The sequence below is a fragment of the Camelus dromedarius genome, chromosome 33 (genome assembly GCF_036321535.1).
Source record: "Camelus dromedarius isolate mCamDro1 chromosome 33, mCamDro1.pat, whole genome shotgun sequence".
Taxonomy (NCBI): domain Eukaryota; kingdom Metazoa; phylum Chordata; class Mammalia; order Artiodactyla; family Camelidae; genus Camelus; species Camelus dromedarius.
This window is the reverse complement of record NC_087468.1, coordinates 14,368,451-14,386,248: the sequence shown is the minus strand read 5'-3', so window position 1 is coordinate 14,386,248 and position 17,798 is coordinate 14,368,451. Positions and strand designations below refer to the sequence as shown.

Here is a 17,798-nt window from a genome sequence, read left to right as displayed (position 1 = left end):
AATATTACCAGAAATGGACACCAACCCAGGTCGGCAAAATTGTGAGAGAGAAACAGACAAATGCTGTCAGTTAGGTTCCTGGGGACGAACGGCTGACTGTGATGGTGGAACCTTGTTTTATTTAATTATTTTGGGAGTAATGTGGAAATTCTAAATATGGAGCTAACAGTGGGCCAAGTCTTTTCGGAGGCCTGACAGTTAGGATAATTAATGCTTTGTGTTTCTGTGCGACAATTGCTTAGCCATGGGTTGCTTTTAACTTAGTCACCGAAGTAAGTAGTTTTGTCTTGAGGTCTTTTTATGGAAGAGGCCCAGAAGCTCTGCTTATTAGGAGAATGCAGTGGCATTGAACAGAGAGAACTGTGACAGTGACAGTGATGGCCTTACTGGGTGTAATTTTTTTTTGTCTACAGTGTTTCTCTAAACACAGAATGGTTTCAAAGCTGACAGTGCTCTTGGGGCCCACACTGGAGATTTAGGGAGGGAGCTGAGTTTCTTGTAAAAAAAACTACCGTAAATTTAATCATGTAACTGAATGTTTAATTAGCTTGCTGGTTGTAGTGTAGTGGTGGTTAAGTTTTTTAAAAATTAAAGATCAAGAGTTTTCTGCTAGAAATGCCATTAACCAGAGTACAGCACCTCTTCCCCTAACAGCTCACTAACTAGTTTTTTGTCTTACTGGTCATGTGTCTTCTAGGGCCTTGTAGGCAGGTGGATGATTACGTTTTTGGTGCCAGTTTTGGTTTTATGCTTTTGTAGTTCTTGTGCTTCGTAGGTTTTGGATTTGGTTGTATCGGGTTAATTAAGGCTGTGGCTGTCTTCTGCCCTTTACTCCTGTTCAGTGAATCAGATACCCAGATATTCAGTGTGAACTTCCAGCTAAGGAAACTTCAAAACTTTTTGAAGAGGATTAACGTACACATGCTGATGGGTCCTATTCCCACAGAGTTGATTCTGTAGAAATCCAGGCTGCACTGAGTATGTCATGGGAGTGCCCAAGGAACTCTTTTAAATGTAATTTTCTTATTGAAAAAATGGTCCTGGAGAACATTAATCTTCATCCACTCAGTTAACACACATTAAATAGCTTGTTACTGAGTGTCTGTGTCTGTGTGCCGTCTCTGCGGTTGGTGCTTTAACTACCCGGTCATTTAATGCCCACAACCCTTTGAGTTGCCCCCATTTTGTCTGAGAGCAGCAGGTAACAGGTTGCCCAGGTTCAGCAGCGCAGCACTGGGGTTTAAGTCCACGCCCGCCTGGCCCTGCTGACCTGCGCTCTCCATAGGAGGGGTGCCGAGGTGAGCAAGGCAGAGCCCCTCCCTCCAGGGACTAGAAATGGTCCTTCCATGTAGACTGTGTCAGGAGCCATGAGAGAGATCTGAATAAAGAACTAGAGTTCTGTGCATGGAGAGATTGTTAAGAAACTTGTAGAAAATACTAGGGCCTGGCATTTTTCAGTTCTGTTTTCAGCTACTCAATTTGCGTTTGATTGTCCTTTTGCAAAAATATAACAAACACCTACATTGGGAGATAGGACCACGGCTTCTAATTTCAGAGGGGACAAGTCCTCCTTCTGGACACATCACTGTTGATGGTAACACAAGCTGCCAGACCAGGTTGTCTGAAGATGCTTTGCGTGGTTTTCTTGGCGTGCACCTCTCTCCCTCTGTTCTGTTCTCAGCAGGCCTCATCTTCCTCCTTTAATTCTTTACACCACGTGACAAATGCCTCTGATTGATCCTATTGGCCAGCCACTGTGCTGCGCCTCCTGTGTTGCGTAACTTCCTTCTGGGCATAAACCTCTCTCTGGGCTTTTCCAGTGCAGCCGTCCCTCCTCTCACGGAGAAGAGTGGAGGGGCAGAAAGCCCGGTGCTGATGGGTTCAGCTCCTCAAAAGGCCTAAAGGGCCTTCTTTGCCTTTATACAGTAACCTCCTGTCGCTGAGATCCTTATGTTTTTTCTGTTCTATTTCTTTTCTCTACTGAACCTGTGGGTAGTCTTCTCTGCACAATTCCAGTATGCTCAAATTCATTTACCACAGTTTGGTTAAATAATACCGATTCCCCAGCAACAGTTCAAATTTGTTTCCACAATATATTAATTGAATAATTGCATAAAATACAAACTCTTTGCCAGCGCTTCAGTCCACAGCTCACCACGTAAGTAACACGTGTGCTTCGTGATCGTAACTGGTCACGTCCCTGCTGCTTCTGTCTGCCGGTGACTGGTCACAGTCCATGCTGTGGTCCATACATGACATCCAACTTTGCTGGAGTCATTACTGATAAAAATTCTGATAACTGGAAGTTATTTGTTTTCTATATAGCACATCTTTTCCCCCCTTTAACATTACATCATGGACATTTCCCTATAAAAATGAAATTGATTTTTTCTTGTTTTGTGAATTGCCCACTTACAGACTTTGTCATTTTCTGTTGTCTTTCATCGGCTACTAAAATTTGTAGTTACTCTCTGTCAGCTTCCTTCTTTGACTATTGCAAACTCTTATGCATATGCCTCGTATCAGAAACAGAAAAAGGAAAAGCTCGCTGCCTCTCCTTATGTGTTAGTAGGAAGAATGCTCACGCTTCTACGAGTGAGAAGAGGGTAGGAAAAATTTATGGTAAGTGACCTGATTTAAGTACATTTCCTGGGATCTGAAGTCAGGCAGGTGCCTGGCAGACTGGAGAATGCCCAGAGCACAGTCCTTTTGGTACTGATGGCCGGTGCTGGGCATTCACAAAGGAGAGCTGCTGGAGGTCCCTTGTGGGTGTCGGCAGGATTCACCAGAGTTGGTGTTGCAGCTGGGCCGCATTAATCTAGTGCCAGGTCAGGATCCAAGCCGTACTTAAATTTAAGTATATATTTCCAAGGTCCAAGTAATTAATATTTTAAAAAATCACTTTGATTTTTGAGGTCAGAGAAGTTTCATGCACCAGCAGGTGGACTGGAATATTCGTATGCATGTGCAGCCCTTTCGGGGAAGGGTAGGTTCCAGTGAGAGTGCAGCTCTGTGAAGTCTAATCCCAGTCAGCTGAGTGACTATGAGTAACTTGAAGCATTTTACTCTTGGGATTTGTAGGGTAACTCAGTAGTTCAGATCCTGAGGGTCCTTGGTGAATTAGGTTAACTGGGGAATATTTGTCCAACGAAAGATCAGATTAAAGAAGGTGTTGCTGACATCTTCTGCATGTCAGTGCGTTAGAGAAGTAAAGCAGTGCTTCTTAACGCTTGCTTGCAAGTCTGATTTTAACACCTGCTGATACCCTTTTCGGCTTAGTGCTTACCTTAAACTGGTAGTCCCGTCTCCAGATTGGTTATTCCAGCTGTTTGGACTAGTGTGTGTTGTTCTTTCCCGCGTTAGCACTGTGTACAAATCTTTTTGGCAACGTGTGCTACACTATGTGGTATTCCTGTAGCTTTATCTGCCTGATTAGAATGAAAGTACCTTGAGAGCAAAATACCTGTGTTTACTGTTTTTCATCTCAAAGCAAGTAGCACAAAATCTTGCACGAGTGGAAGTTTAAAGATAGATGGAATCAGACTCTTGTGATTCGATTATGAACATGCCGGTTTAACGGGCGGGGAGTAGTGGATATAAGCAGCGAGCAGTCAGCCTCCTGGCTGCCACTTGCTTTAAAGTGTAGCTTTGTACAATCCCAAATATGTCAGTCAGTCTTGTCTTGGTGTAAAATTGTCATCTAACAATATTTTTTCTTTCTTTCACTGGCTGAAGAGCATCTCTAGATGCAGTTTTTGGCAAATAGAAGTGCCTGGGCCAGGGGGTTGATGTTACTACTTACTCCCACAAGATGGCAGACTAAACCCGTTTTTTGTGTTAGGTTTCAGACAATTTTTCACACACATGGCTGTGCTCATAATTACTGTTCAAATCTTTCTTGCTTTTTCTTCAGATGGGCAGTATCCAACCGAGAAATGCTCATAGCCCAGAACAGCTCCTTGGAGTTTAAGCTTCACAGACTATATTTTATTAGCTTATTAATGGGCGGAACTACAAATCAGCGAGAGGCATTACAATATGCTAAAAATTTTCAGCCATTTGCCCTAAATCATCAAAAAGGTGAGTCTGGAGTCAGGTTGTTCTTTAGTGTTTGGAGCAGGTCTGTAGCCGCCACAGGAATTTAAGTTGTCTTAACTAGATCTGATAGATACTCTCAGTAATAAACTGAGACAGTGGTGGATGCTCGTCAGTTACCACAAGAGCTCTTGACTGGCTCTAGAACAAAAGTAAAACATTACACCCTCGTAAGTGAAAAGTCAGGGACATTGCATTTTTGGAGATTCTGTGTTAAACTAAGAGGAGACAGAGTGAGGCGTTCTGCACTCACTGCCCCTCCCACCCCCACCCCCGTGTTGTCGTTGCCACGGGTGCCCCAGGTGGCGGCACTTAACCCCGAGTGGGGTGTGGGAGGCCTGGCTGGTTTTACAGCTAGAGATGTGTGACGGCCCCGTTTGTGACAGGGTTGTTACTACTCCTCTAGATGATGGTAATTAAAGTAATTTTAAGTTCATTTAGTATTTAGTGCTTTCATTTTTTTCCTCTCTTTTTCTTTATGCTGCTTCTTTATTAGAAACCAAGCTTAAGGACCAGAATTTTATTTTATTAATTAAAACTTTTTAAATTTATTTTTCTGGTTGGGGAGGAGGTGATTTCTTTGGTTATTTATTTATTTATTTTTTAACATGAAGACACTGGGGATGGAACCTAGGACCTCGTGCACGCTAAGCATGCGCTCTACCACTGAGCTATCCCCTTGCCAAGGACCAGAATTTTAAAAGATGTTGTTAGTCAGTTATTTGGGGCTGTGTCAATATACTTGGGGAAATTTTGGTCTTTTCGGTGAATTCCTTGCAAGCTCCCCTTCAGGTGTGATCACTCGCACCTCCAAACTGCTGCTGCTTTTGTTCAGACATTCAGGTTTTGATGGGAAGCCTCGTGTACCTGAGACAGGGGATCGAGAACTCGCCATATGTTCACCTGCTTGATGCGAACCAGTGGGCTGACATCTGCGACATCTTCACGCGGGATGCTTGTGCCCTCCTGGGGCTCTCCGTGGAGTCCCCCCTCAGTGTCAGGTATGGAAACTGGTCTTGTCTGTTACTGAGGCACGCATTTGGTCAGTTCTGTTTAATTTGTTGTCTGGTTCTTGATATTTAAAGCTGAAGGAACGTTTGTCTTTCTGCAGTTGGTACTTCAAGAGATCATCACAATTGGCAGTGACAGTTTTAGAGCAGTAGTTAACCAAAGTGTGGTCTGTGGTCCTTTGGGGGTCTCTGAGGGCCTTTTTGTCGACATTGTGGGTTAAACTGCTCCTGCCTGAGCCCAGATCAGGGCAGTGGTCCCAAACCCCACAGGGACTTGCGGGATTCCTCACCAGTACACGTTTGGCAGTTTAAGACGTTAGTTTTACTTAATGTTCTTGACAAAACATTGAAAGCTACTTATTTTATTAAGTCTCAGCCTTTGAGCACACATCTTTTCACTGCTCTGCGTGCCCAGGTAGGGAGCTCACAGAAAGCACTTCAGCTCCATGTCATGTCATGAGACAGTGACACTTGTCTCAAGAAAAAGCAGCTGTATGGTGCTTAAGTTATGAGCTAAAAAATTGGTTGCTTTTTCCCTGAAATGCAGTTTTTACTTGAAAAACCACTGAAAGACCAACTCTGGTTCTTCATACCCAGGTTTGTGGCAGATACGTGTTCAGATGAGTGACGTGACTGGTCGCACCAGGGAAAGCAGGTGGCAGTGTCTTGCCACAGTGATAAAATTCAAGACTTGAAGCCAAAATAGAAATTTGGGGAAATGTAAACCCACCACTGTGAGCTTGACAGCTTCCCAGTGCTTAAAAGATGTTCGCAGTGAGACTGGTGGGGATAATAATGAATTTGAACTTTCTGATATTATATAATGAAATGTGCTAACACTTGGAAGATCAGTGTGTTCTTACAAAATCTTGCATGAGAGGAAGATTGATTCAGAGTACAAGACTGTTGGAGTTTAGTGGGGCAGGGTACCAGGAAATACAGGGGCAAGGATTCAGGTGCCACTTTGCAGCTCAGCTTAAAAAAACTACTACCTGGTGAGTTTTGGTGCAGCCCTGGCCAGGTCGCTTTCTTCAACTGAGGACAGTCCAGGAGGGGAACTCGACCAAGAGTTGACTGCCAGCACTTCCAGATCTGAGAAATGCGCACTTCTGCCCTGGACAGGGGTGATCTGGGTGGGCAAGGGACTGTGCAAGGAGATGTCTTAGAGTGTCGTTGATGTTAACGATGCCATTAATGATGGATACGCAGAGCCTATTAAGTCGAATGGTTTTGTAAACTGTTGAGGTGTGTGTGCGCGCGCACGGGCTCGCGCACACACGCGCTGACTTAGCAAAGCGGAGGGCTTTGTAATACTTTGAATCCAATGCCCGGGGCCCTCTGCACGGAGTCGGCAGGAGTTGGCGTTTCCTCAAACTGAGCTTTCTGACCCCTGGCCTGGCACTAACGTTTCCTCTTCTGCCCTCCCAGTTTCTCAGCAGGGTGTGTGGCGCTGCCAGCTTTAATTAATATCAAAGCTGTGATCGAACAGAGGCAGTGCACAGGAGTTTGGAACCAGAAAGATGAATTACCTGTGAGTTCCATTTTCTTTCGTTATTGCCTCTCCTGTCGTTAGAAGAACTTGGATATTAAGAATTTTAAATGCCTGTCTTGCCTTTTAATCAGGGAACAGGATTGTAATTGTTTGACGGGGATCCTTTTCCATATATGTAGACGTGATGAAACCATAGAACTGGGAGCTGGTACATTTTGGAGGCACTGGAGCAGTTTTCTTACCATTTTACTTAAGAGTGGCAGTGACAGCTCGTAAAGGAAAAATACAGGTGGGAAGGGCGGTCTATGCTGTAGCGTGCGCTGTGTTCTGTGGTGCAGTTAATAAACCACTCACACTGTGGATTTTTAAAAATGTAAAATCGGTGAGTCAGCTTGATTGGATTTAGTTTTGTCTTAAATATTGATATTTATGGGGTCATGGGTTTGTGCTGGTTATATTTCCCAATACCAATTAAAATGAGTACATAGCTGTTAAGGGCTGTCCCAGGGACACCCGCAGTCAGCAGTGGCCCTCCCGTGCTGTGTGCCCACCGCTGTCATGGAACAGGCCAGGGTTTTCAACATCAGCTCCAGTCACGAGCTCTCTAACTTCTGAAAGCGGTAGTTTGTCCATGTCTACAATGAGGACCATGCTTCTCTTTATGGGGCTGTTGAAGGCTAGAGACAGCATTGGTATGCTGGGGATAGTGTGGACCACAGAGTAGGCAGTCAGGTTTCGTTGCCATGTAGTTACGACACGTGTGTGTGTTTCCACCAGGCCTCTGACAGGAGTCACCATGCCTGTCGTGACTGTGTCACAGGCTCTAATGGGCTAAAAAACGCATTTGGCTTTTGGCTGTGTTTCTGCCACCCCTGCACCCAGGTTTATCTGCAATTACCTCATCCTTCCAGCTGGTAGCTGTCGGTTGGTTGCCCCAGCTTCTCAGTGATCTGTTCAGATCAAAGGCACAGGTGCGGCCCCAGTCCTGAGTGTGGTCAGGACGCCAGCCGTACCCAGCGTGGCTGCTGCTCATCTGAGCGGGCGGGGGGCGCCGAGCGCCGAGCCTTCCCTCGCCTCGCCGGGGCAGGTGTTCCCAGTTGTGTCGTCAGAACCTTTGACCCTCAAGCCCTGGGCCACCGCGCACTGAAAGCTGAACTCGCCCGAATCCCGGTGCCGGGGAATAGCGCACTGGGAGGTGCTGGGAAATGAGTGTTTCTCGGAGCTGTTCTTACACTTGGTCAGCTTTCTAAAAGAGTCTGAGTGATAGACGTTTATACCGACAGCCGTGCTAGATTTAGAAGGAAAGAAACAGGAAGAACCGGCCTTCGTGGAGCCTCTGTCATGCGCCAGCCACTGTGCTGAGCTGATTCCATCGCTTCTGTTCGTTGTGTTTGCTGGAAGGAGGGAGCCGATGTACAGGTGCCATTGGCTCGGATGACGGGTTGTGAGGGGGCCTGAGGGTCTGTAAAGCCCTTGTTTCGGGTGGTTTCTCTGGACAGGTGCACACAGAACAGGGGAAGCCCGGATCTGAAGCCCACGTGGCAGCAGCGGCGTTTAGCCTGCGTTAGAGGCGTTGCCACCCTGGCTTGTGTCGCCGAGCTAAGTGTCCCACAGGAACAGCCAGGATTTCTGCTGGGTTAGCTCTTCGGTATATCCCGAACAAATTTGCAGTACAAATTACAGATTTTCGAGAGTGTTTGACTTACAGAGCACTGCCTTACTCCTCCTCTCAGACATCAGAATTTGGTCTGAAAAGTAGTGTTAAAAATAAATTTGAGGGCTAATTTAGAATTATGAAGTAATACTTTGAATCCCTAAGACTGCCTATTTGAGCAAGTTAGAAAAATGCTATAAAAAGTTGCCGTCAGTTGAGTAGATTTGATAAATGTTCCTTGCTGCGTAGTGCATATCAACATGTGGATGGTTTTCTGTAATGTAACTTGAGACTCTTAACTTTTTTAAAAAAACAGATTGAAGTGGACCTTGGTAAGAAGTGCTGGTATCACTCTATTTTTGCCTGTCCTATTCTTCGTCAGCAAACAACAGACAACAATCCACCCATGAAATTGGTCTGTGGTCATATTATATCAAGAGACGCCCTGAATAAAATGTTTAACGGTAGCAAGTAAGTGTCTGACTTTTGAAAAATGTTTGTTAAAAAAAAAAAGGTAGACTTTAGAAATTAATAGATTCTTAACTATTCATTTAGTATCGTGAGCGTTTCTGATTTTTTTGTCAGTCTTGAATTTGCTGGTTAGATTTAGGGGCGTGGTCTTCAGCCCCTCTCATCCCTCCCCCTTTACACAGTTGGTAGCGTGCTGTGTACTGTTCTGCGCTTTGCTTTTTCACTTAGTGATGCATCTTAGAGATCTTTTTATGATATAGAAAGAGTCCTCATTCTTTTTTAAAGCTGCAGAATATTCTGCCATATGGAAATAGGATCATTTATTGAACCAGTTCCCTAATGATGAGCATTTAACTTTTGTTACTATAAAGTGAATTTACCGTATCTTTGTGTGATTTATAAATTTGTAGAATTGGAATTACTAATTCAAAGGGTATATACATTTATAATTTTTATACATGATGAGCCCAGCTTTTAAAAAGACAATCTCAAAACTGTTTCTAGCTCAAGTGGCTAGAAGATGTTTCATTGGAGTTGGTTTCAGACCCATTATGGTTAAGTCTTTCTTCTCAGAGAAGCCTCTGGCTTGTAATAAAGTTGCCTGTGCCCTTCCCAGCAGCCCTGGGAGTGCGGGTGAGTGGCCACTAGAAGCCAGACGGTGGTCTTGGTTCGGGCTGTGCTGGGTTCCTGTGCCCCTGCAGGGGGTCTCGCGCCACCACAGGGCGTGCAGGCCGCTCTGGGTGGGCCGCGTGTCCTGTAGGCTTAGCAGCTGGCATCAGACCTGCTGTGTGTGAGTGGATTGTGACACTCGTACCTCCGAAAGTCATTTCGAGATCGGTGCAAGCTAAACCTTGGAGGAGAAAAGTTGCATTTCCTCCTGAAACCCCAAATGCAATTTTCAGAAGTTGTCTTTGTTTTTTGTACAAAATAATTTTCACTGATTTCCACTAAAGAAGAGCCTTTCAGTGTGGGGTCTGGCTTGGATGGTGTTCATTTGTGACGCTGGCTGTTACAGTAAGAGAAAACACAGTTACCCCTCAAAGTGAAAAACAGTGTATGTGTGTAATTTTTTTTTAAAGATACTCTATAAGTACATGAAAATTGAATGCTCTGTACTGATCCTGTTCCTTGATTCCGTGTTTTCTTTCTTGTCTTTAGATTAAAATGTCCATATTGTCCAATGGAACAAAGTCCAGGGGATGCCAAACAGATATTTTTCTGAAGAAATTAGTTTGCAATTTGTAAGTGAAACTGAATGGAGGCGCATTTCAGAAGAGAACGTCCCATTTAATGCAGCTAACCAAGGACTCCCATGTTTATATAAGCTAACGCTCCAGAAACTTTGCCAACATTTTAGTGTGCACACACTGAGGGAGTGCTCTGGGGGACACCTGTCATAGGGCTTTATTATATTCTTGGTCTTCATTTCTGATCAAGTAAATACACCAGCAGTTGTCATTCAATGCAGGTTTTTGTACTTAATTATATGGTGATTTTTTTACTTTTTAAGAGCAGAAACAGAAATTGACCTCCCCGCCATGTGTTTAATATTTCTCCTGCTTTTACTTTTGTCATTCTCTTGATAACTGTTAAGCCTTGAGAATGTTTGTGAAGAAACATGTTGTGTATACATAATTAAATGAAAATTCTTCAGAAGCAGTTTGAAAAACTGAATTGTGGTCATGAAGCTAATTTGCAGTTTCTTTTGCTTAAGGAAGAAAGCTGTGATAAATTCCAAATTTGCTTTTGGATGTTTTCCTCTGCTCCAGCTCTCACCGAGAAGTTAGCAGACCTGCATCTGAGCTCTGCTTGTAGCCCCAGCGGGGCTGCCTTCTATAAAAAAATGCCGTCATAAATTTTAGCAGGTTGGTGTGAGAAATCTTCCACCAGAACTGAGTGGAAGCACTACTATTATTTCTTTGCTTTTATTGCCAAGAGGTGCTTGTTTTTAAAAGTGTGTTCAATAAAACAAAATTCTGAAGTTAGACGTGTTCTTAAGTTGCTATTTGCTCTCTTGGTCTTGGTAGCCCTCTTCTCTGAAATCTGCCTTCAGGACTTGGCTGTCTATTGCCTTTGTATGTCATTGCAGACACAGTGTTTTGTGTGTGTGTGTATATATGTGCACCGGCATCAAACATTGTGTATCTGGAAGGGAAGAAGCATGTTCCAGTCCTAAAATGCAGTTACCAGACTTACCACTTTAAATCCTTAAAGTTAGAAGCTAGCACATTTTCTGTAGTGCAGAATATGTTTATTGCTGTTTTTGTATTTGAATAGTATACTGTTCAATGCCTCTCTTCTGCAAAGTGTATCATCTCATTGTGAATCTCTATATTATTCTACTGGGTACCGATAATGATCCTTTCTCTCGCGAGGTATCTTCATTTAATGCACTGTCCAGAAATAGCCATGTGTAAGAGTCTTTCTCTGTATGATGAACTACATGAAAAAGACTTTTGTGGACATAATTCCGACTTAAACCTACGAAGTCACTTCATTTTGAGAAGAATGTCATATGGAAACCACCAAATACTTTGCAACTCTATTTCATCTGACTGGGAACTGAATATCAGTACAGGAGAACTTTGATGAGAAAAGGAAGAAAGAAGAATACACAGGAGCAGAGAGAAATGTGACACTCCACATTTTACTGCAGATTGACTTCGTTTGCGGGGGAGGGAGCTGACAGATCTGGTGCTGAGTTAATTGGAGCCTGGCAGCATTCGCTGTAGCGGTCCGGCCTGGATGGTTTGTCCTGAGATGTTCCCCTGGGAGAGCCGGGACTCGCTTGTGAAGGAAGGGGTGCTGCTTCGCTGCTGCGTGTGGTCCGGCTGATGCTGAGGGTCACTGTGCACTGTGGGGCGCAGCCAGGGATTTGGCTGGGCGCTCCGGGTACCCGCTTTGCCCCACTTCCGTCTTGGCACCACAGCGGCTTTTGCCCTGCGTTTCTGCTTTCCTGTTGGAACCTGCAGGTCTCCACTAACACAGTGAAGGAAGAGAGCAGAGAGCAGCTCCTTGGACTCTAGAAGGAGAAGGTAGGGAATTCCAGGCAACACTCTGGCCAAGGATGTAAAACTGCTTTATTATGTATTTTTTTCCTTTGAATTAAAACCCAGAGTGTTACCTTTTTTTTAACTTTTTTTTTTTTTTCTCGCTAGGCCAGATTTATTTTAGTCACAGGATATTCTCACCTTTGCACCTCAAACACCTACACAACATTTAGGCTTGATGTATGATTTGAACAGTACAGACATTGCTCTCAAGGCTGGTGGTAAATATTTTTGGCGACCAGACACTTAACATAGTTGGCTCAGGCCACTTGAAGGACAAAAGCCAGAGAGAGCTCTGCTTTGTCCCTCTCCCAGGATTGGGGATCCTGTGGACAGCTCTCTATGTGGCCCATGAGACCTTAGAAAGAACATGCTTTAACTGAAGCGTTGGACTTTACAGCTTCCTGTGCAAGGTCCCTGTGGTCCCACTGGGCAGGGGTAGGGCCAAAAATTGGGAACTCTTGTTGATCTGACAATTTCACGTGAAAATTTTGTCGTGTGACCTTCTTTAACTAAATGCATGGACTTAAAATTCTTAGGTGACTAAACGTGGAGAAGAGAGGTGGGTTTGAAGAAGCCAGACCTTAACCAAAGATGCTGAAGTACAACATGCTGACCTTTCTGCTCTAGACACACCTTCACCTTCACCAGTGGTGGCAGGACTGTCGCTGGAGCTGTCAGTCAGCCGGGCGGGAGGATGTGCTTGGTCACGCTCTGCGTTCTCGCAGGAGGTCGTGATAAAGCTAAGGTGTGTTACAGTCAGACTAATGATAACAGTGTACGTTGAAAACAGAATTTCAGAGTGGTTTCTTAAACATTTCTTACTAAGAAGCCATTTCCACTTACCGATCACGGACAAAGGCCATGGGACTATGCTAAACCGATAAAACCTTAGCAGATCCTTAGATTCTGATTCAGAGCATCTGTGCTTTCAAGGACAGCGTGAAGTGCAGCGGCTAAGGTTGTCTTTTGATCTTTTTTCTCCTGTGTGTGATCTTCACAGATGCCATTTCTGTTGCTTCAGTGGTGATTATATGAGACTTCTAAATACATAAACGAACGGGTATTGGTGCCTCTTGATTTTTAAAATTTTGAAGAAAAGAGCCACCTCATATTCATAGGGTGTGTGAGTATTTTGTGAGTGTATGAGCATTTAACTGAAAATAAGAGTTACGAAGTAAATCTTTAGTTTTTTGATTTTTTTTCGGTAGCAGCTAATGTATACAGAGACACTAAAACCCACACCAAGTTATGTGGGCAATGAGGATCCTTTTTTCTCTCCTGGTGGTCCCACAGGTTATGCGGTTTAAGTTCATTGTATTTTATGCTGTGAGTTATTTCCACCTCGGTGGTTTCAGCCTTTGGGACAGTAGATAACTGCAAAAACCAAGAACTCTTGGGTTTTCTGCACAAGCTGCTGGTAGACATTAGCCCTCTGGTTTTCCAGCTCAACCTCTGATTAAGTGGATTGACAGTCAGGCTGGTCAGTCTGCTTAGTCAGCAGACTCAGGTTATTTTCAGGGAAGGCATGGAGGCGTGTTTGGTTAATTTCATCACCAGGATGTGTCAGGTGAAGACACAAACCAAATACTTTTCATCACCTAACTCTACGTACATTATGTTTGGTAACACTGGCGTGCTGTGGCCTTGGGGGGACATGAGCGAGGAGCACGCAGAAGGTTTGGTGCAGCACAGCGGTGTTTACCATAAGCAGGTACAAACTTCATGAACTGTTCTTATCGAACTATAATTGAATAGATACCAAAAATAGAATGACAAGTGTATTTTAATAGCAGACGAGGCACTTAGTTTTAGGGCGAGTTTTCCCGCTGTTGATTTTACTCAAGACATAGGGAGAGAAAACAGTTTAGTTATCAAGACATTTCCCTCTACAGTTCCCCACTGTAGTGAGCAGATGCTTCCTTTACTTCCAAAGCGGCAGAAGCAGCTGGAACTGGCTTATGGCACATGCTTTGTTTCATGTTATGGGTGAGGACCGACACTCTTGTTTTAGCAGTCACTTTGACATGTTCTCCAGCAAGGCAGATGTGGGGGTCACTAGGACTTAGTGCCTGATCTTTTCTTTTGGGAAGGGGTGGGAGTGAATGTACTGGGGATGGGAGGGAAGCAGGAGAAGACGGAAGCGTGAGTGAGTGTGCATGTGTCTGAAATTCACCATTTACCCCCACCTGTGTCCAGCAAAGGAACAGGTACTTAATGTATTTTGCTCATGACTGCAGTGTGCATGTATTTTTCCCCCCTCCTCCATGTTTTCTAAACTTACGCTGAAAGGATTCATCAAATCACCTTGTTCCGATGGCTCAGGGTTGTATTTCATTTGCTTACCCTGTGCTCTTGGGTTCTATAGTGTTTCTATAATTATGTAACAATAGTGTTGCACTGTAATCTATCATATAGAGCTATATGTATGGAAACTTTTGATCAGTTTTTTAAGAAATGTATCCTGTTTGCAAAGGCACAATAAAGTTGCATCTTATAGACTATAGGCAATAAAGCTAACAATAAACCTTATTTAACACAAACTGTATTCACATTTCTCTGTTCATTTGATCTTGAGAAAAGTCCAGCACATCCAGTAGTTTCAGGGACTTCGTTTTAACTTAAAAGGTTCTGATATGTTTAATTTATAAATTTTAGACTGATAACAATAGTTTTGGAAAACTCAGAAATGCTTTGTTAATGTGTGTATTCCTATGTAAAAACACATGGCTTCTCCTGTGTATATTTTTAACAATTAAAGAAATGCACACTTAAAGAGTGTTTTGTGGAACCAGTCTGTGCAACTGTGACAGGTGCCCAAGATCTGAGGGAGGGAGCGTGGAGGTGAGAGGACATTGCTGTCTGCATTTGCTAAGGCTCTGCCTGTAAAGAATGTAAGAACATATCATTGTCACCATCTCATCCTATTTCTGTGCCACCAGCAATGTGAGAAGCGGAGGTGGCTGGGCCACCGTCCCCAGTTTCTAAGGACGGGGTGGGGGTTGCATTAGTGTTTCCTTGTATTTCTAAGAGACACTCATTCTTACCTGAGGTTCTAGAATGTTTTCTACCCGTGAGAACCGTTGTGGGTCCCTCCTTTCCCACCGTCGTGTTTGGAGCTAGCGGTCCAGGTGGTAAGGATGAGGCCAGAGACCTCACCACCTGTCCCTGCAGCATGGGGGCATCTCCAGGCTCAAAGTGCGGTCTCCGGCAGCATCAGCATCACCTGGGAGCTGGGGAGGAATGGCTGATCTCCAGCCACAGCCCAGAACTTCTGGGTCGGCACCTGCATGCTTATGAGAAAACGCTTCCCTCACGAGGAGCCTCTAGGATGCTCCCTACTTCCTGAAGTACCCTCCCTTTTAAGTGTGGCAGGTGAGGATCACGTGTACTGAGCAAACTTTACCCGTGATGACTAAGTCCTGAGTCATCAAGAAAAGTTAAATTTAGTGTGCTTTGAACTCGGTTTTCGTGTAGTTACTTTAAAAGTCAGCGTATGTCCGTAGGCACCCAGGTAATTGAGGGAGTGTTTGTCATATTTGCAGCATGGCCAGATGCAGTTTCCACCCCATCTTCACCAAAGTGGGGAAGGATGAGCACAAAGATAGAAAATAATGGATTTTTGTAATGGCGAAATAAGACTGAAAAGGCACCTTCAAATGAGCAGCTCGATCCCCCCTCACCCCGCAGTGGAGAAGCTGGATGATAATTTCCCAGCAAACGGAAGTGTTCTTTCCCGGAGGACACACTTCCCTAACTTTTTTTTTTTTTTCTGGCTCCGAGTGAGAAATTAATATAACCCTGTATACACGCAGAGTTTATCATTCTGAAACAAGTTTTATGAAACGAACGCTTACAATGCGTGATACACTGATATTTTCTATTATTTCGCTAATACTTAACAAGATAGTTGATTTCATGACTTGCTAAGGGGCTGAGATCTACTGTTTAAAAAAAACTTTGCCTTAAGGGACAGAGATGGAATGATCCTTTCACAAAGCCGCAGTGAAATCTCTGTCAGTATGTATGACAAAGTATTTTTTCTTTTTCCACAAAAGCTTTTCCCTGCAGTGGAGTGTTAGTCTGTGAGTCTTCTATGCTAGCAAATGGATTATACCAGAATTAGAAGCATTGTCTAAAAGCAAGGGCTTCCATGTGCCAGGGAATTATGTGTTAATTAGCTATGTTTTCTTCCAGCTCAGAAAAGTGCAAAGTGCTTCATGGTAAATATTGGCTTGTACAGTAGAACCCTTTAGTTAATAAGCAGATGTGTGCATGTCAAATGCAGGAAGTATTTAACATATTGTGATGTGGCAACTTCAGTCACTCAATGTAGAATTTTTTTTAAGAGCCAGGCCCTGGGAGGAAGCAGGGTCCTTGCCCTCCTGGGGCTTGTGGACTGCTAGTATATGCAGAAAAACAGAGCACCAAGACCTTGTAGTGAAGTTAATTCCAACTTCACTACAGTGACCCAACTACCAGAGGGTCACGGGAGAGATGCAGTAAGTTGTGTGTTTTTAAGGCCCACTGTGACCACAGTGGATGAGATGGTTGGGGAGAGGTGGTTAGAGCCAGGGAGGCCAGTACAGTAGGTAAAGAAGGTGTCAGTTTTTGTTGAGCACTGTAGGTCCTGGGGGTAGAGTGGTGAACAAGACCCACTTGGTCTCTGCTCTCAGGATAATCTGAGAAAAAGATAATGAAAACACAGCAAGGTGATATTTTTGTTACATACAATGTTCCAGGCCCTTCTATAACATAGAGAAGCATTAAGGTGTTCTTGTCTCTCAAGCGATGGGACTCCTTGCTCTGATCTAAAATACATTCCCATTTCTTTCTATTGTCTCCGTTTTCTAGGTGGGTTTCTAACTTCTCCCCACTCTCCTTACTTACATTGGTCTCCTACACTGTGTGGGTTGTGTAATGTTCTGTCAGTTCCCCGCCAGGATTGGTCTTTTTGCTGCATTTGAGGACGTCATTCTGCCACCGTGCAAGGACTGCCCTTCAAGTGAAGGACTTCGGTGTCATTTCCCCTCTAAAGCAAAAATGTGCCTTAAAAGGAAACGTGTTACTTGTCAGCGTTCAAGACTGTTGTGGGAGCATCCCCTGCTGAGCAGATTACAAGTGCCTGGTAGGTTTCCTTTCGGTCTTAACATGAGACCGTGTTGCTTTCAGTTATTTCAGGTCAGAGGAATTTCACAGGAAATCATTAAATGGCCATGAAAGTTTTGAGAGGTGGTTCAGGAAGTTTGGGCTGAGGGCCCGTGTCTGTGCTGGTGTGTACCAGTTAGCAGCATGTGTGCAGTAGGCGGTCTGGGCTTTGCGTGGTGGCTTCATGCCATCAGGGGACCTGGGTTCTTATCCTGCTCCACAGCCTTGATATGTGGCTTCAGTTTCACCTCTAATTGTATCTGTGGTCCAGGCAGGAAGGAGGAGGAAAGGAGTGGGAAAAGAACAAGCTTCCAGCTGTTAGCCTCTTTGAAGTCTTTCCTGGAAGCTCTACCCGGCGACTTACTCACCACACTTGTCTGCAAGGAAGTCTGGGAAATGTAGTCTTTCAGCCTGGTGTATCGCCACCTGTCATAAAATGAAGGTCCTGTTAGGTGAGGAAGAAAGGGAGGATCGTTGTTAGGAAAGCAGCCTACGGTCTCTGCCCCACTTACCTGTCATCTCAGCCAGGAAACAGGTGGCATTTCATTCACAGTGTGGAATTAAGTCATCAGCACTGGTCATCGATGCAGCCTTTCTCCTGCCCTGGGATGTTAGACAAATGAGGGGTTAGCGGTCAGAGATACACCCCCTGGTGATGTTCGTGGTGGAAGCAGGAAACGCCCTAACTTCAGATGAGAACCCCTGTTCTACCCTTGTTCTAGAACAGAGCAGGTGGTGGTGACCTTTGTTTTCTATCTTGGGCTGCATAGGAGAAAAGTATATTTGGTTTTCAGGTACTTGTCGACTTTTAGAGAATTTTTAAGTGCTCTACAGGCATCCTTTGTTTTATTGCACTTTGCTTTATTGTGCCTCACAGA

At 44.3% G+C, this 17,798-nt stretch overlaps 1 protein-coding gene across 1 annotated transcript in view; it reads left to right on the top strand.

Moving 5' to 3' along the window:
- Positions 1 to 14,320, top strand: part of RMND5A (required for meiotic nuclear division 5 homolog A) — a 48,237-nt gene extending 33,917 nt beyond the window's left edge. The window contains exons 5-9 of the mRNA XM_031441297.2: positions 3,914 to 4,080; positions 4,931 to 5,096; positions 6,534 to 6,636; positions 8,568 to 8,722; positions 9,881 to 14,320. Coding sequence (XP_031297157.2) covers positions 3,914 to 4,080; positions 4,931 to 5,096; positions 6,534 to 6,636; positions 8,568 to 8,722; positions 9,881 to 9,944 — 655 coding nt within the window. The 3' untranslated portion in view covers positions 9,945 to 14,320. The remainder of the gene's footprint in view (positions 1 to 3,913; positions 4,081 to 4,930; positions 5,097 to 6,533; positions 6,637 to 8,567; positions 8,723 to 9,880) is intronic.
- The last annotated feature ends 3,478 nt before the right edge of the window (positions 14,321 to 17,798 follow it).